Raw genomic sequence first — 20,142 nt, forward strand, 5'->3', positions numbered from 1 at the left:
TGTGATCGGCCCTAAGTTAATTGCAATATAACTTTGCATTTTAGAGTCAATACAGAACTCTGCAAGTTAATTATATAATTACCTTGAAAACTAATATGTGGAGAGCAAGTAATTAGCGAACTGAAAGTATTATAGCATGGAAGTAATAAAAAAATCTAATATTCTTCTTACTCCACTACCCCTTTGCCTGCACATGGAACTACAGCTGGAGCCAGTGACAAGGCAGGTAACAGAGCTGTGCTTTGGCTTTGCATTCCATCGTCGTTGGCATTACATAAGTGACAGCAAAGATGCCATTTTAAAGTACAATACTAATTTTTAGAAACGATTTTGTGGTAATTAGACTAGTTTCCATGGGAATGCAAGGCAAAAAAAAAAAGATCACTAGTAGCCAGCAGCTGATTGTGACGACTGTCACTGCTACGTGATGCCTACAAAAAATTTTAATGTTGACACCTTAAAAAACACAAATCCCAAAATCTCAAACTCCCTGTAAAGAAAAAATTCTGGAGCAAAGGGACACTTTTGAGAACAATTACAGGATTTTATCCACACCTCATAACAAAGTTAACACATGATGCAGGATGTGCACAAGTGTGTGTGTGCATGGATGGATGTGAGTAGAAGCCATGATTTTGATGAAAGAAATGTTTTTGAGTAAAAACAATACCACCACATACATTTGAGAGATATAAAGGCCAAACAGTAAGTCAGGTTAATCATTTCTGAGTAAGTGTAAGTACAATATACCCAATCAGCAGATCAATTATATCTTGTATACTATTCTAGCCATCACTAGCACAGTGACAGAGAAAAACACCCCATGTTTTGAACCTACCTACAGTAAATCTGGTACAATTTAGATATGGTCTGTTTTGGCATAAACTGTCACAACTACAATTGGGCACCAGGCATCAGCAGGAATCTCATAATCCCACCTTTCCAATGGTCAGAGGAAATCCTTCTGCCCTTCTCAACTTCTAACTTTATATACCTCAGATCCATCTCTAAATCAAAAGCAAATAAAATTAGGTTCTAGGCTTCAATTCTTAAGATTTATTTTTAAATCGCAGTTTGGAGAAGATAAAAAATGTTTTATAAATAAGGTGGATGTTTATTTCTAGTCTGTTTTGAATATAAAGTTAAGACTATGCTGCCCCCATATAACGACACGCAACTTTTTGCCACAAGCTCAGCAAAGAATCCAGGGGTAACAGTGGAGGCAGCAGTTCTTCAGAGCTAACAGTACCCAGCAAATTCTTTAAGTATGTTCTCCAATATAATGTGTATAAATTCCAATTTAGCATCTTCTTCCTCTGTCTTTTTTTTTTCTTGGACAAACAATGGATGTAATTAAGACAAAAAAGAGCAGACAGTTTTAATGAATTCTCACAAAAATAGTGAAAGGCCTATTCCTGACACCAGAGCTGCCACTCTGCTGAAGGTCAAGTCTGTCTTCAAAAGCATTAGCTTCTCTTTAAAAAAAATAATTAACTTTTAATTAATTAATTAATTGTTAAACAAATTAGCGTAATGCAAAACATATTTTCCTGTAAATTCATCACCCAAAACAGGTGGGAAACTTTCAAAAAATCCTTCAGCCTGAGGCAGACACCCACTAGGCAAAATTCTCCCTCACCTAGTTTAACTTTAAAAACAGAATGGAAGCCACAACAACAAACTCTGCTTTAACTAAAAGGAACTGTACATAAATAAATATGAAATAAAAAATATAAAACTAAGGTGTATTAAACCAAGATGCAAAATTTGCATAACTGAACACATCTACTCAGAAAGCCTATGAGGCACAGGAGAATCACGTATTTTTTCTACTTACTTGGCTGCTTCTTCATTAAGGATCTTTAAATACTGTTTTACTGGGGAGAGAAGGTCTGGGATTTCCAGCAGTGCATTTTTTAACAGAGGAGATCTCACATGGGAATGTATGACTGGGACAAAAGCTTGAATTCCCAAGTCCAGACGAGACAGGGTGCTGACTATCAAGAAGAACTCCTGCGTAGAGCACTGAGAAGGGAAGCAGTGTCTGAATCATTACAATGCATTATATTTTCACTAACAGAAAACCTACAGGTTCTGCTCTTTTTTAAAATGTGACAAAATGCAAATAAAATGTATGGACAGTGACAGAGCTGCACCATCTTGCCCCATGCAGGGGGTTAATTAATCACACCAATTGTCTCAACCGTTGTCCTTAGGAATTTGTCATGAGCTGATCTCCAGCGCTCCTGTTGCTGGGGGCAGATGTGCATAGAAAAGCAGAAGTAGGGGCAATAACATGCACACAGCAAAAAAAGCAGACTGGGTAATTTCAGGAGCACCACACCTTGTCCATATGGTCCTGTGCACCCCAGGCTGCTGACCTGGCAGGACAGGGTTTGGAAGGCAAGGTCAGGCACAGGCAGGGAGAGACTGGGATCAGGAACACAGGAAGGAAAAACATAGAGAGGAGGAAAACCAGCACCCTGTTTGAAGTGGTTGTAGCTACTGACAGCTTGGGCTCTGTCTGGCTGCTCCCAGACCTGCGTGAGGAAGACAGAGGAGAACACACCAGCCCACTCTGCATCTGTCATCCTCTGATCACCACAATGGAGGATCCTCCTTCCTCATTCAGGCAGTTATCCAGAGTATTCTCTGTCTCTCTGTTCTCTAAAAGGGAACATCCCAACCTGGGGCCAACACACACAGCACTGTCAGAGCCTCATTCATGACATTCACAGAGCAGGAGCACTCTACTTCCCTTAAAGCAGCTTCTCACCAAAAGCACCAGCTCTAAGAGAGAATCTCCTCTCCCTTTTTGAACCATTAACGTTACCTGCGATGTGGTTCAAGCGTTTTGCTGTTAGGTTCTGGATGCTCCCCAGTGTCAGCATGGTTTGTTACCTTTAGCTCATGTTCAGGAAGGGCTTCTCAAGCAGTGACCACCCCTCCTGAAACAATTCTCATGCCCATGCCCACCCACGCAGGAGGCAATGCTGATTCTGAAATGCTCTGCACAGCACTGGGTTTGCATCTGTGCTGCACCACAGCTGCACAGCAAAGGGAAACCTGGTCCCACAGGACACTCAGTGCTCTCCAAACTCGCTGAACTCAGTTGCACTCCCAGGACTTTCCAATTTCAGAAAATTTTTTAAAAGTTGCCCATAATAAATACATAATTATGCTGGTGTTTTTTCATATTTTACTGATCTGTAGAAACATTCCTCCTTTAGTCTTCTGAAATTCCCCTATCAGTCAACTGACAATGCTGAAAGAAAACCAGCTTATTTTTCTCACCTGAGGATGCAAGGAAGGCAGTAAGATATATAATATTCTTTGTCTGCCACATCCTTCTGTTCCTACATTTTTTTCTCTCTTCTACCATAGAGATCTAGAATTTAATTTCTGGACAGGACTGTGTGGTGATCAGTACAAAACTGCTCACAGAAGAGGGAGGCTACAGTGATTCAATATTTCACAGAACACATCTGCATTTTTATTTTGTCATCCTCTTTCAATTCCTCCCAAAAGTAAATTTTTCTTCCTCTCCCTTCCCATACTCAAATGCAAGAACTAAGGCAATTCTCTCACCTATTACACTGTAGTTATTCCCAAGGAATGTCTGTACCCAAACACAGAATCAAGTATTAGCCAAAATGCAATTTAACCACAGTTAGGAATTCAGAAAGGCCACAGACACTGCACTCGGAATGTTTCTGGAAAACCTAAGCTCATCTATTTTACAGAACCACCAAGCCAGGGAGAGAGGAGACCCATGAGGAGGTTTCCCTGCAAATGCTCCAATTTTTCTGTGTTAGTTTTCCTGTATATTCTGAGATACTGTGTGCTTACCATTAATCCATAATGCAACAACTATCATCATGTAAAAGTGTTATTAGCAAAAATTTCCTTTCTATTAAATTAATCCAAATGTCTCCGGTTTTACTCTTGTGTATTACACTAACTCAACTGTTTCTTTGCTGTTAACACCCTTCAAATACCTCTAAGCCTTCTGTTCTCCTTTAATCATCAATTTAACAAAAAAAAAAAGGTCTTTCAGTCTTGCTTCATAAACAGTCCATTATTCTGCCTCATGAAAACTTTGGGTTTCCTCTGCAAAAAACTTGCTGCTATTTATCATCATCTTTCTGATAATCTGGGACTTACTGCTTCTATCTTGAAAAAGTTCTGACAACAAAATAAAACAAAAAAATAAAGGAGTAAATATGTCAACGGTGTTTGAAGTCAAAGCACAGAGGAAAGGCCTGAAACTGTGAACAAATGATAAATCCAGGCTTGGACTCAAAGTCAAATAAAACACTTTCTGACCGATTATATCATCATCATCATCATCCACATCCATGCAGATGAGGGATAAAATCCTGCCAGACTTCCCTGGACTCCAGAGTGTGCACAGGAGGTCCCTGGAGGCAGCGGGGTGATTCCCAGGGGAACAGTGCCCAGGACAGGACAGGAGCAAATATGCACACTAAGAAACTCATCAGTTCCCCAGGTGGTGTTAATTGGGGTGGCGGGGTTAATTGTTCCTTTTTTGCAAAAGGAAGTAAATAGGGCCTTGATCAGTACACAATCTGCAGGAGTGTGGGAAGGGGAAATGTTTGTGGGTATACATGAGAACACCTGGCTGAGGTGTTCGCCAGTCAGGGTGGTGAGGCTGGTGAAGCTGAGGCTTCACTAAGAGAAGAAAGCTGGATTTCAAGGCAGTGTCACCTGAAACAACTCTTGAAGTTATAAGATTTGTCAGAAGATGATTAATAAACATGCTTAAGTTCCTCACAGCAACTCTGATGGCCTACAGGACACTGTAAGAGCCACCTAATGAGTTAAAAACCTGTTCGATTCTGTGACTACAGACCTTTGGAGAAAGGGAAATGCAGCATGTTTTACTGCAAACAACCTTTTTAAATAGAGTGTCTCCAAGAATGAGGGTGAACATACCCCTTTTGTGCTGATTCAGTGTCCCTGTTTCCCCTGGCTCCATTTTAGTAACACTGCAGGACTTTGCATCTAAAATTTAATGTCTCCTCTGCAGAAATAAATTTACTAAGCAAACAAATAACTTGGAACAGATACATTCAAATAACTCTGGAAAAGCTGGGCTCCATTACAGTGGGGCTGATTCCATTCAAATCCTAAGTATCCTTACAAAAGATACATAACTGCGTTATAAATTAGAAGCTTTTAAAATACAGTAAAACTTGTTCACATAAAGCAGGATTAACAGCCTTGCATTCACAGAAGATCCTCACAAGCTTATCCAGTGCTACTTTTGAAGTCTGATTTTGAGATGACACCAGTGATAGCCATAACTTCTCTGGCACTGGAGAAATAACCTCAGAGTGATGCCAAACAATAGTTTCATCCAGCAGTTTATCAAGCTGTCCTGAAATGGGGTGGCTGCCAGTGATCTAACAGAGATCTAACGCCCTCTCAGCAACACAGACAGCAATCCAGCCCTGTTTGCATTACTGAAAGTGTTTCCAACAGAGGCCCACAGCTGACAGCCACTGACCACTCACTCCAAGTTAAAAGCATTTAAAATAAAAAATACTGGTGTCTAAATGCAGTATACATTTATCACTCTTGTCAGATTGTAGTACCCACCTTTATCTCTTTAGCATAGAGAGCACACTTTGGTTTGGGAAAAATGAGGTATTTAATTTTAAGATTACAAAGTCCCCTTGTTATGACTTTATATTAATCAGCTTAACAGGGAACAGTTTGCTCAAATCAGCATTTAGCATTGCAAACCTAAAAATATCTTCTTTTAAGATTAAAAGTTTTAATTCTTTGAAAGATTGAAAGTGTAGTATAAGCAACATGTGCATGCTATTATCATGGTAGAAAAAAAAGTAAAAAATACAAGGTATATGTTAGCAGAAGTCAAAGGATTATCCTATGGGGAGAACATATTTAAAACATTCTATACAAACAGTAACTAATTTCCTGGGCATATATAACAGGTATTCATTTCACACAAGAAAAAAACAAACCAAAAACCAAAACCGTAACATTTTTCTCTGAATCTTCTGAAAATTACACCCTCCTCAATGACGTATCAAATGCACCTTCCAGGGAAGGGCACATTTTCAGCACCACTGAGCGCACCTGGCACCCAGCTGAGCTGCACCCTTGTCCTCTGAGGAGTCCGGCTACGTCCAGGAAATAGTGAGATATTCACTGAAAAATGGGAAGGCCAATCCCCAGGGAGGCTGTGGGCAGACAGGCACTAAACACCCCCCTTGCAGCACCTGCCTGCTCCATTCTGCTCAGGTGAGCAGCCTGGCACGTGGGCAGGAAACCTCTAGAGCCTGATCACAGCTGAACAGGTTCTCCCAAGTGCAGCAGTTTGTGAGGAACTGGGAGCAAGAGAGAGCCTAGGGTTGAAGTCAAAGGCAGAACAAACTGAAATTATGTTTTACTACATGTGGTGGTAAGGTTTGATTATTGCTCTCCATCCTTAGGTAAACAGCTCCACTTTAATCCGTTTTGTACATTTAATGGCCAATTGTTATGACGAATCCTTTGGTGACTGTGATTTAGTTAAAAAAATAATGTTTATTGAGCAAAGGGTACAAATAAGATAAATATTTATACAGGTTCAACCCATAAATGTTTATCTTCTGAAACACACTGAAAAACCACACAGGAAAACAGCAAGAAACATCAGGCTGGCCTGTAGGACACATTTCTTAAAGTACTAATGGCATGTTTACTCTGTACTGGTTTTCAAACCTGTTCAAACATTGGTCACTGACCCTCTTTTGCCACACTCCAAGTCAAGTTCCCACTTTAACTGAGGCAAAAATGTAGGGTCCTGCCACTTGTATCTGTCACCAATGCCAGAAGGAAACGTGTGTGGTCTGAATTGTGCCAGGTGATCTGGTGATTCTCCTCAGGCTCCACGGGCTGATCTGGTGCTGGAAAACTCCGAGCACCACCTCTGCCACCAAGGCCTGATTCTGCATCAGCTCCAGGCACTGTTGAGACCAAGCTCTTTAAAATTGCCTGTCTCTCAGATTCCTTTTGCAGTCAGCTTCTGTGGGCTAACCAGAAGTCTTCAAACATTTCACCTGCACTCACCCTTCTTTTTCCACAGAGAGGAGTGAGGCCTGTCTGCAGTAGAGAGCATTTCTGCCTGGCAAGGTGTCAGGTGCTGGACCTGCACAAACTGAGAACAACAACCAGCCCTTGTGAAGTTAACTCCTCTCTCCATGGCAACTGCAGTACTGCTCCTGTCTCCTTAACCGCTCCCACAGTCCTTTTTCAGGCTGGGGCAAAACTGCAGCTCAACTGTGACCACCAAGGTAATACCCAATTCCCCCTGCAAAAATGCTGTTCTAATTCAAGATTGCTTATTCCTGGGGTAAATCAGAAACAGGTCTTGGTGGTCTGAGGCAACGGGAACTTGTGAAAGGCCAAGTTAAAACTGCCAGCTTGAATTATGCTACCAGATACAACTTATTAGCAAGCTTTCAAAAAAAACCCAGTGTAAGTCAGACCAGGAAAACAGACAGGGATGTCCTTTACCACAAAAGCTCTCATCAGGATGCTTTCCCTTACAGACCATTGTTTTGCCTTCATTTTTTTCTGTCTTCTCTAGAGGTTACTGGTGCACAGGGGTTTGCACAATGAAATTTCTGGAGTGGCTGACCTGACTGAAAAAAACATCCCAAAGAATGTTTGGAATGACTGAGACACCCCAGCCATCTCTGTACACCTCAGAGTCTCCTTGTACAACACACCTCCTCAGATAATAACTTCACTGAAGTAAAAAGGGCCTGCAGGATGAAATGCTTGTCACATTCACCTATTTTTCCTGCTGCTGACAGTGAACTAACATGCACATTCCTTCAGTGAAGCCATCAGTGTGTTCCACCCAGAGTCTTGACTCCCTTCATGGGAATGAAATTGCGCCAAATCTCACTTTGAGTGTGTGAGAGATGGACATCTGGAATTAACAGAACTGGAAAGGGTTCTGTGGTGGGAACTGAAATGGCAGCATTCACTGGGGGGGGTGGAAAAGGCCCACAAAAAAAATCCATGAAACCCAGTTACTCCATGTTCTCTAATACCTATCTGCTTCACTGGGACCCTTCTTCAGGCTCCATATTCACCACCTGTGCTTCAGAATCAGTTTCCCAGCGTTTCCTTTTGACTCTTTATTGAAAACAGACCCTGTCTCTCAGGGACACTGCCATCTCCTTGAAGTCCTAAAGGTCTTCAGGGATTATTCAGTGCTTCAGGTCCTCTCCACAGTGCTCTGCATAACCCAGGATTTTACCAGGGGAAGCAAATTCCTCAAATGAAAAGCGTGTCCTTAGAGCTTTCCTCCCTAATTTACCCTTTTTAGGGATTCTGCTGGAGCATTTCTCCTCTCCCGCAGCTTCTTTCCAACATCTGACTCACTAAACACATACCTTCATGCTACAGTGGCTGCTGTTCAGACAAACTGCATTGTCACCTCATTTCAAAAACCACACGAACATCCAGGTCTCTGCATGGCTCCACCTAAAAGTGAGCTTAAAGCTGAGAAAGGCAAGCAGTTCTACAGCAGGGAGGGACATCTGAAGAAATGAGTACATGCAGAAAATAAAACCAAACAAACCAAACCAAACAAACCCCACAGGGCAGCAGCAGAGCAGTGCCAGGATGTTGTGAAATGAGGATACATTCCTAGAAACGGTACTATGTATGAAACCTGAAATGAGTTAAACCATTAAAAAGTGAATTACCTAATTCCTGGGCAGTTGTTTGGACTAAGAAACCCAACAATTGTTTCATGTGAACATGGTACACTTTAGAGGATGGGTAAATTGATGCACACTCCCTCTTGCCACAATCTTCCTTATGGCTGGACCTCTGCATCCTTTCACTGAAATAAGCAAGCCTTTCCAAGAGCCAAACACTGCAACACCTCAGGGCTTTAAAAAGTGCACAATAACTGGGTTTCAGATTTTCACGAACAGGAAAACTTTATGCTGTACCATCCAAAAAAATTGCAACTTTGCTCTCATTCTATTCCTTTATCTAAAACAACCTGTCAAAACCTCTAAATAGAACAGTGAAATGGAAGAACATTAAGTACTCCACAGGTGCTGTTGGCACATTAATCTGCTCCAGCTAAGAATTGTCAGAGTCTCATTACAAGTGATTCTTGTTAAAATGTGGATGTGAGGTCCAAACTAGAGCATTTACAAACAAATCAACATTCATTTCAAAACAGAAAACTACAGCCAAGTGGTTCCACTTGCACATGTGATTTTAGATCACCACATGGAATGCAAAGCTTTAAGGCAAATAACAGTTAATGGCAAATGGTTATTGCACCATGCCACCTCGCTGAACCCAGCCACTAAATCATGACTACCACAGATGTTCTCCTGTTATCACTAGCAATCCAAAGCACGTGCTTTAGAACCCTGCCCAGACATTTCTTCTATCAGCATATTGCTGATCACAAAATAAGATTTTACCACATCTGATTTTTATAAACTCACATCCCTTTAATATGTGAGCCTCAGTCTTGCTAAGTAGAAAACATTTTTAAACAAACATGCAAAACCAAAGGAAGTACACTAAGACAGAATGATGCTGTTTAGAGAGCAATAAATTAGTGTAATGATGGGTATACCTTCTTGTGGAAGACACTGCAGAGGCCTCTCTGTAAATCTGGCAGCTTACAAAGCAGAGTTTGAATCTGACCAAACACGCTGGATTCTGACAGCAGAATTTCAGACACAGCATCAAGCCGGGCATTTATCTCACTGTAAAAGAAGATGATCAATAATTAAAACTCGTATTTCTCTGAGGGCAAGGCATACATCTAATGAACCTCTTCCTTTGGTTTGCTTTGGGTTGATTTTTTTTAATCCTTGACTGATGGCACATCCTCATGAGTAGGCTAGTAAAAGAGCTGAGGAATGCAGAGAATCTTGGGATTTCACTCAAAATGCAAGCAAGATCCTGGACATGAGCTCGTTCTCCCCTCTCCGTGCTCACAACAGCCCAATACACACTTCAGTGCCCAATTCTGCATGTGTCTCTGGGGCTTATAACAGGAGTAACACTGAATCCTGAGTACTCCACCCCAACTGTACAGACAAGTGCCTGGAGGATGGGCAGAGGGAGTTTAGAGTTCACATCCGAACTCCATGTAGCATACTTTATTCCAGCAGGTTGTAAATACCCCTTACCATTTTGCCCCTCTGTGGCTGGTCCCAACCAGTGATTGGCAATTACATGGATCAGAACTGTGCTGGTTTTTTTACTGGTTTTTTGCTAAAACCTGTAACATTTATGTCTGTGTTTTGGGACTGAAGTCAAGGAAATGTCCTCCTGAAGTGAGGAAACACTTTTTTTATGAGAAGAGGCAATTCCATAGTTCTTGGTACCTTTCTTACAATCATATTCTTAAAAGCAAAGGGCTGCAAAAATGGACAACTACCACCAAGTTTTACCCCAGTCTCCTCTGTATCCTTCCAACATATCCATAGACTGGCTGTAGATTGCAGAGGTAACTCCATTTCTGCTCTCTGCGCAACCAAATTAGCTTCCTGCTGCTTCCCAGGGCAGTACTGAGAGTAGGGGTAAACGGGTGCATCCAAAGCCCATCCATCCATGCAGTTTGAGGAGGAATCAGTCCTGTGATGCAGACACTTCACATCCCAGACAAGTGTGTGCACATGCAGCCCAGCCCACAATCTCAGGGACCAGCAAGATGCTCAGAGCTCAGCCAGCACAGACGGATGGGAACTAAGGACACAATCCAAATGGAAGATTTCTGGAAGATTGCCTGTCTTGCCCCTGGCTTTTACTGCAGAACTTTCAGGCCAATTGTCAGTGTGGCCGCTCATAAATGGTGTCCATGAGGAAACCAAAGAAATTAGGCACCTCCACAGGTTGCAGACATTACAATAGTCCAGCAGTCAGAGGCCTCTGGCCCTGAAGACAGCTGAATCTAAGTCCTTGAAATTTTATTGCACCTCATGTGAAAGGGGAATATCATGCCTGGGCGTGCTCTCAGATAAACACAAACCTAACAGCTGTCATGTGCCAGGATTGTTTCAGTGTCATACTTCTTTATGCCAAAGCAGTAAAACCATTCCCTCACCTGCCACAAATGACATACCCTGACCCCCAGAGCAGCCTTGCTGTACAACACCAGGATGGCCCTGCCCACCTGTGCCCTGGAGCACGGGAAGATGCACCCTCCCACTGCTGCCACATGAACAGGGGACAGCCTCTGCTGCCTGGGCACCCTGGGAACTCACCACTATCCCTGAACTGCAGAGACTCTCTGATAGCACCAGAGCACTCACAACACTCCACTATCCAACACTGGCTTTTTTCCCAACCCTGAGGAAAACAGAAAGGTGAGACTTGGCAGGCTCTGCTTAGCAGTCCTGTTGCAGGTCACAAGAACACCCGATCCACTGCTCCAGCAATGCCAAATTCACACATTCACATTCACAAATTCACACATTTCCCCCATTCCTATGGGCAGCCAGGTGACCTGGAAGCAGCAGCAGCAGCAGCAGCACAGAGCAGCCACTGGCAGTGGTGCTGCTTGAGCACAGAACAACCTGAGCCCCGGCCCCGACCCGTCAGAGCTGCCCCACGTGCTGGAGCAGCCTGGCAGGGCAGTGAATGACCCACAGGAGCTGCACCCCAGGAGCAGAGATCTCAGCTCTGCCCGTCAGAGAGGTGCTCCCACCGACAGCGGGGTAACAGGGAGGAACCTGAGCAGTGCTGACAGCCACGGCAGAGCCAGAAACACCCTGAGCACACAGCCCCAAACCAGCAGCTACAGTGATGTTCTGAAGGGTCAGTGTCGCCACCCACAATCCCATTTTCATGGAGAATTACTTAAGCTTGCTGTACTTGAAACCCTGGAACACTTCTCCTCCACATGAGGGAGTACTGAACTGTTAAATTATAAGCATATGTACCTTAAAGAAGATAAAAACCTTTATTTTGTATTATTAAAAGCACTGTAAGCAGCAAAACTCTGTTCCAGAACACTTTAATTTAATTTAAATGGCACTATTACTATATAGCCAACTGGAAACTGGCAGCAATACGTTAAATAGACAGAGATACTTGAGAAACCCCTCCCTCCAAAGCCTAATCTGCACTTTAATCATCCTCACATATGGCTGTGTTACTGGAGCTCCAGTAATCTAAAACTAAGCATCCACACAGTTTTTCTGCTTTAATCCCACAAAGAAGAAAGGGTCAGGAAAATGGTACTCAGTACCAAACTACCCCTTTTTTTCCACCTGTAAAGAAAACCTATTGGGATTCCTATTTCAAAAGTCAGAAAGTACAGCGAAGGATTGTGTCCTTTGCTGCCCATGAGGAAGGAAGGACTGGGACAAGATATCGTAAAAACAGATGATAAATTTTAAAGTATGCTTTTAAACTTTAAATATTTAGACTGAAATGAACAAACATTTTATTGAGTGCCAATATATAAATATATATATATTACACTGATCAGTTGCTAAGCCATCTCTAAAGAAATTTGTTGTGCACTGTACAGTTACCCAGCATATATGATACACAGTTTGGGGTTGCCAAACTCTCTGTGGTCTGGAAAAGAATTCCACCACCAGAAAACCTGAATCTAACATTATGCAAAGAAACTCAACAGCCAGCTAAACCGGATGCTACTTCATGCTGCATTTAGGTGCAATATTAGCCTGTTCTTTCTCATCTGTATAAACCATGTCAGCAAGCTGAGCTTTATCCAATTTTCCAAGCAATCTTCTGTGGAATAATGTAACATAATTCAGTTGACTAAAAGCAATACTCTTACTTCTGCCATACCCCCCTCTAAGAATAGCATCATTAATACAATACTAAAATCACTTTGCAGTGTATTTAAACATAACAAAATCTAACTGCAGAATTGTTATTGGAGTCATTTAGAAGAACTACTTGAAGTGAAATAATGAGATACTCCCCTGCATTATTCTGCTGCCAAACAGTGAACAATACAGAAAATTAGAAAATACGAAGAACATGTTTGAATCCTGAACTAAAAATTATTTTGACAAAGCAGAAGGCTGCAGACACGAAAGCACTGCACTGAATTAACATCTGAGCAGTCTGAACAGGATTGCTGGTTGCTGGAGTGGTAACAGAGGTCTGCTGGTCTCTCCTGCAGTAAAGCAAACCTAACATTTTTAGATGTGATAATGTATCATTACATTTAAAGCAGAGTGAAATTGATAATGTAACTGCAATATAATAGCCGCAGGACATTTTCATTCATGTAAAGTATTATTTTTAAAGGTAAATAAATACAAATTTATCAGAAATCTCTTAACTTATGCTAAATGCACACAGTATGAATTCATTCATCATGCTAAGGACATAACACAAGTACAGTGTATACAATTAAAATTAATTTTATTAATTATTAAATCCATTCGAAGAGAACAGAGATATGCAGAACTGTCAGTTACAGGAATTCAACCCCTTAAAAAACATAATGAAGGGTATGAAACAACACACACTGCCTCCCATGGACTATGGTATCTAAATCGAAGCCTAGCAGCCTCCTAACTGCAGCATTGTAAAGAATGAAAATGTATAATTTAAATTATTCGATTATATATTATGGGGTTTTTTCTGACCTCCCCTCAGACCTCCATTCACGAATGAAGACTTTGGATGAGCTGATTAAGTTAAAGACCATGTTAAATGGTACAGAGTGTCCCCTGCTTTAGACCACTCCCTTTCATGACAGGCAATTAATGCCATCAAAACCCACAGCCCTGGCAGAATTACCACTATGCAGTCCATAAACTCAGGATGTCCTTTCAAAGAACAGAAGATTAAGCCCTGGCTTACTGCAGAAGCCGGGGAGGTCAGGGCGATGAAGACCCCAACACCGACGGGCGACAGCTGCAGTGGCAGCCAAGGACTGTTGTGGCTGGAGCAGGGACCCTGTGGAGGCAGGGACGCACTTTTCCGGGACAAACATCCGTGCTGTGCCTGCTGGAGATCAACAGGAACGAGGTCAGGAAGCAGGAGGGTCAGGACCACCCACACTCCGGAGCCTCCGACCCTTTTCCAGACAGGTCTGGAACAGACTGCCTCTCGTAACTACTGTGCACAGAAACCCAGGAGCTTATCTCCAGGGCAGGAGATCTTATCTGTGAACAGGTGCCTGCAGGAGTGGGGCCCCAGGTGTGCACGCCCCAGGGACAGACACCCCGCCAGCAGCACCGGCGTGGGGGCCAGGAACGATGACCCCTCCCTCCCTTTCTTCCTCTCTCCCCTCTCTAATCCACCTCCCCCCCTCTCTCCTGTCACTCTGTCCCTCTGGTCAAACCCCACTGCTGGTGCTTATCCTGCTCAGGATAACAGACCAATTTCCCTGCCAGGTGTGTCATCTGCTAACAAAACCCCGGGGCCTTCTGTGGGCCCTCCAACTTCTGCCCTTCCTCTCAGCCATGAGCCCCGGCCAATCTTGGGTGCTCCCTTCCCCTAAAGGCTGGGATGCCACCCTTACCTCTGGCTTTTTATTTATGGGCTGGCTAATTTATGGGATGAACCCCGATCTGTAAAATTTTGGTGTGACTGTTGGAATTTTATCCATTAGCACCAACAAAAAAGTACAAACAAGGGTAATTCTATCATAATTAGTGCAGTGAAATTTAAGTGAAACCTAAAAAAATTAAGCATCCTTCTGGATCTGTTCACTTGTTTTTCAAGTAATTTACTCTCAAAACTGATGTCTCATGGCTCTCCAGAGAGGTCCAACGTGAACATGCAGCCAGGAGAGGACAATCTCCCTGAATGGATCTCAAATACTTAACAGCAGTATACAAGTACCCTAAACTTTATCTTCACATCTGTTAAAAGAACGTCCAAAATATGCAAATGGTAATCAAACACTTTGTTTATGTTCATACACAATGTATTTCAGCTATTTGTGCCTAAAAAGGGAACAATTAGCTACTTTAGCCAACATGAATGAATGCCTGATTGCTCCATTTATAAGGAATTAGACACAGCATTCAAAGGGACCAAAACACAGCTAGCAAAAATGAATCAATACATGTGATGATGCTGCAATCTTTTTCTTTCCTACAACAATTTTGAGATCTCAGGCATATGCTGTAACCTGCATTTGTGCATTTTATACTGGCACTGATTCTATAAAGTCGTTATTCTTAGGAGGAAAATTTAGCCCTGCTGTAGGATCAGAGGATTTTATTCATAAATTACTGCTGGGGGAAAAAAAAAATTCTAATCCTGCACTGGATGATGATGGTATCAACTGACAACCAATTTAAGTCCGAATTAAGATGGGTTTCTCCAAGGACATTTAGATAGTTTGTTTTACTGCCCTGATATTTTAATTATGAGAACAAGGACAAAGTCAAACTTGAAAGAATTTCCTTTAGAATTATACTTTGTGTATAGAAGTGTAACTAAAACAGCACTCAATACATTCAAAGTGAGAAAATTTAGAACAAAACATTATTTTATATTACAAAAGACATGTCATTGCCAGTCTCACTATAAAGGGACCCTTTTCTTCCCAGTTCTACAGTATATATCCTCCAAGTAATGCATGTTGCATTAGTAATGCCAATTTACACTCCTCCTCTTCTTCAGGAGTAGATAAGGAACTGTCTGTAGTCCTGAATTGTGCAGTTCTGAATTTGCTATACTTACAGTCATTCTGAGCTCCTGAGGACAAAGCATATTCAGACTAATAGTAATTATCAATACTATCCTACCAGGCTTCAATATTATAAAAGCATCATCTCATCTAGAACTGGAAGAAAAGGCGGGGACAAGGTATGCTGGAATCTCAGGGAAAAAATGGAAATCCAGTTTTTGAGAGGTAATTAAAATTTTGGTTCCTCTAAAGCACAAAGCAAAGGTTGACATGTTTTTGGCAACTGTCTAAACAGATACAATTTTTCTCCTTTCTTGAGATTTAAACATCAGCTTTGACTAGAAAAAGATCAGGCGAATATAAATTGGCTACAGATAAATTCAGGCACATCATATGTAACACTAAAATTCTAAGAGAGACAGAAGAATATTAAAGTAAAACAATCCAGGCACTCGTGGGTCACTCAGTCTGTTTAAACTACTTCAAACATGAAAACCCTCAAAAACCCGTACAGAACACCCCAAGGGGAGAGATTACTGTGCAAACTAATATGTGCACATCACACATCCCCAGTATTTTACCACTCCCAGTTTATCTCACACACATCCCTCAGCTTCTAAAATTTTGCATTAGAAACTCTTTTAACCCAAAGAAGGCACTTTTGCAACAGAGGCAAACAGCAGTCAGGTTCTCTCCCAGTTCCACAGCAAGGTCTCTCCCTCCCCCTGGCTATGGCACCAGAAATCACATATCCTGTCCACCCACTGATGGTTAAAAGACATTCCACCTCTCCAGCAAGAGCAGGAGAGTAGGGGAATCACCTTCCTGATGCAGTGCTGTCTGTACTTACAGGCCACAGAGTTCACACAGGCCTGTGTGAACCTTGTCCTTCTCCTCCTCATGCACCTATTGAAAAAGCAATGACTTTCACATCAGCCTCAAGGGTTCTGAGATCTATTTCGCATTAGGAAGGAAAATATTTGTAACTGTTGCACACAGACAAAGACACAAAGATCACACTGTGCTACAACACTGGACCCTGTGCGCTGTCCTGAGCCCTGTGGCTGCTCTGCTGTTCTCCTGCTGGAACCCCATTGCCCGACAGGACGGCAGGTTTCACTCACTCAGAAATGTTCCAGGACATCACTTTGATTTTCTTCCACTCTGCTTACAGACATCAGGTGAGAAAGGCACTCGATGGAACTTGAATTTCAGAGGTAAGATAGCACTTCTATAATCCACGTAAAATACGTAACTTCTGCAGGAAAACAACTGTCCTCATTACTCCTAAAAAGCTCAGTTGTTGGTGACTGATACACTCTTATCTCATTACCTTCATGTACCCAGGTGAGTAAGTGAGGACATTACACCCCTATTGGTTAAGCTTTTTTTTGCCATTTCTTTTTTTCCCAAATGTACAGATCTTGTCTCTACATGTATTGCATCACTGATGATTTAAAGAATATCTTCAAGTTTGCCCAAATGAGTTTGTACACATTCCATCTTTATTCAATCTAATGTATGGTTCCTTCACAGGAAATTTAGTCATCATCCCAAGTGATTTTCAACTCCAAGGCATAAAGCAGTAATTATACCCTCTCACTTGATACACCTACTCAGTGACTGGGAAAGATGCAGTACAGAAGCCTTACTTCCTCTGAGAATGTCACTCCAGGAGGCACAGGTAAATTACAATTACGGAATGTTCTCTGAGTGCATTTTTGTGCATTACTGGGAACAATATTGCCAGATGCCTGATGCACTAACTATCCGAAATTACAACTTGAGAGTACAAAAGGGAGAAGTACACAGAGCAAAATAGCTTTTTCTGCTTCAAGTAGTACTGAGGAGCACCATCATCTCCAGCCACAGAAGCCTGAAAATGCCAAGCATCCCTCTCTAGAAGTGAGAAGGAGCAGAGGAGTAAGAGAAGGAAACAGAACTACGAGCCTGTAAAGTTCTGCACTTAGAGAAGGGAGAGTTTAAACTAAACATATTGGTTAACAAAGAGGGCCTGAAGTCCCCAGGGAAGCAGTTTGCAGTCTGCTCCATCTCCCTGTGGAGCGGTGCTTGAGCTGCTGACCTACAGGCGTGGTCACTCGGGAGCAGCGCGGCCGGAGAGGTCTGGGAGAAGCCCGAGCCGCGTCCTGCCCGGGGCCATCCTCAGTGCTCTGGCTCCCTCCGCTGACAACTGCACACACAAACCCAGCAGGCCGCCACGGCAGGAAGAGAAATAAACTGATTTATTTCCGTCTATTCCTGCAAAGTGGCAGCGGAATTCTACCTAAATGCTTTTCAGGTGAATGCAATGCTCTGACTGACCTCCATGCTGCTTAGGATGGTCACATCAAAAACCTTTGCAAGTGGGTAAGATACATGAAAGCTGTTATCAGAAGAATCAAAAAACAAGAGGCCCACTGAAATTAACTTATTACAAAAAGGCTAATAAGAAAATTAAGTAGTGATGCCTCAGAAGTACAATGCTTTAACATACTAGATTTGGTCAAGGAAAAATAGATGCTTCTGAAGACACATTTGTAAATTACCAGCAACAGCAAGATGCTAAAACACTGGTATACCTCACCATTTAAACCTGTCAAAAAGCAATAAACATTAAAACTGCTTAATATATTTTCAGAATTAAAACAGAGGGGAACGATACTGTGGATAACCAAGTCAAAAGACCTGCTGTATGCTACAACTGAAGGGAAGAAAGTGACAACTTCAATGAACTCTACATTAACAATCCTCAGGAAACACACACCCAAATGAATGGATCCAAAAACTCAACATGTAGGCAAATGCAGCCCACGGACTCAATACTACTGTTTACCTCACATTCAAGCACAACACTCAAATTGGGTCAGCAAAGAGAAATCAGAAAAGATGGAGCCCATTTCAAAACCGAGACAAGTGAAAACCAGCGTAGCACTGCTACAAAATACATCACTTCTAAAGCACTGATAAATAAATCAAGCACAGGTCAAAATACAGGAGTGGCCAAACCATCATCACATTTCAGGATTGATAAAAAAGGAACTCTCTCCTGGTGCAATACACGTATGCAGAGGGATAACAAAAACATCCATGGCTGCTTTAGAAGAAATTAGACACATTAGGGACGTAAATGCTTGTGAAGCAAGGAAGACATCCAACATTAATGGGCAAGTTCAGGAATAAAAGAACCTGCAGTCCCAGGTGATCCTCATTAACTGTTTAAAAAAGGATACAGAATTAGAATGGTGCCCAATCTGACTTCTGCAAAGCAATTTCTAACTTGGTCCAAACCCACTAGTAATTATCCGTGCCAAGAAAGAGTGGTTTAACTCCTTCAAACCTAAATATAACACCCACAACTTCTACTGTGTCACTTCCTGTGCAAACTCTGCTGTGGATCTCAGGTCTTCTGGACAAACAAAATTCATTGGGCATACTCACTATCACAACTATAAAACACAGATTTAGCCCAGGATAAGGAACCATCTCACCTGGATTTCAGAAGGGGCTGGGTTACCCATTTCTTCAGTCTTCGACGTCCAAAGGAAGTTTTAGTATGATCCAAGACCCAGAGTAGGCTTCCTTTAGTTTTCATGTCAGTCTAAAATAATGAAAATAGCTTAATTATTTTTAACTGAGCAGTCGGTTTTGCAGTGAAGGATCTTCACGTTATTCAAAACATTGTGTTTAGGCTTTAAGATATGGCAACTGTACATTCATTATCAACCTCATTCATCAACAATGCCTTACATCACCTACCTCCAGGAGGCATAAGATATTTAAGTATGTTTTTCCTTTAGCTAGACAATAGCTTTTAGAAATTGACCAGAATGAATTAAACAGTTAAAATAAGTCTGTGCATAAAGCTCTGAGCAGGAGCACTAAAACAAACACTACTGCAGACATCACTCAACTGCAGTTGCTGAAGAAATTAAATTTTAGGAAAGTTCTTTGTTAGTCAAAGTGCAGCAATGTTCCTAACTCACAGTAAAAGCCAGACCAGATTAACTACTTTTATGCTTCTGAAAATGTTATCTTCCTTCAGTCTGATCCCATTTAAAATAATTTAAGACTTATGGGCCAGATTTGCAAATCTGATGAGCTTCACTGGGAAAAATATGTCCAACAGCTGTGAAAATCTCAGCATTTACTAAGAAAGCATTACATTTGTCCTTACCTGATTCTGTAAAATTTCAAGATTTTTCATTGTTGTCCCATTAATTGTCATGTATTCAGTTTCACTAGACAACCGTTTGAAATTGCTGGGGAGAGGAATTTCAGATGTTATATCTTAAATTTGGGCACAGGCAGAACACTGAAGCACTGTCAGATTTCTCACATTAGAGAACTCAACAGTTATGCAAACAAATTTTAAAAAGTCAAGTAGGAAATTAAAATCTGTTCAAATAAATAAAGGAACTGAACACTAATAACTTCTTTTAACTTTCTGCTTGGGAAAATAAAGTTTCAGACTCACTTCCCCA

At 41.7% G+C, this 20,142-nt stretch overlaps 1 protein-coding gene across 1 annotated transcript in view; it reads right to left on the minus strand.

The window, feature by feature from the left end:
* Window positions 1-20,142, minus strand: part of MSH3 (mutS homolog 3) — a gene marked incomplete at its 5' end in the record, with an annotated part of 85,480 nt that overhangs the window by 29,029 nt on the left and 36,309 nt on the right. The window contains 4 exons of the mRNA XM_042023041.1: window positions 1,838-2,025; window positions 9,653-9,785; window positions 19,150-19,259; window positions 19,836-19,920. Of these exons, the coding sequence (XP_041878975.1) occupies window positions 1,838-2,025; window positions 9,653-9,785; window positions 19,150-19,259; window positions 19,836-19,920 (516 nt within the window). The remainder of the gene's footprint in view (window positions 1-1,837; window positions 2,026-9,652; window positions 9,786-19,149; window positions 19,260-19,835; window positions 19,921-20,142) is intronic.

The sequence above is a fragment of the Corvus kubaryi genome, unplaced genomic scaffold (assembly GCF_017639235.1).
Source record: "Corvus kubaryi isolate FWS band 111438036 unplaced genomic scaffold, C.kubaryi_AGA036_p1.0 37236, whole genome shotgun sequence".
Classification (NCBI taxonomy): Eukaryota; Metazoa; Chordata; class Aves; order Passeriformes; family Corvidae; genus Corvus; species Corvus kubaryi.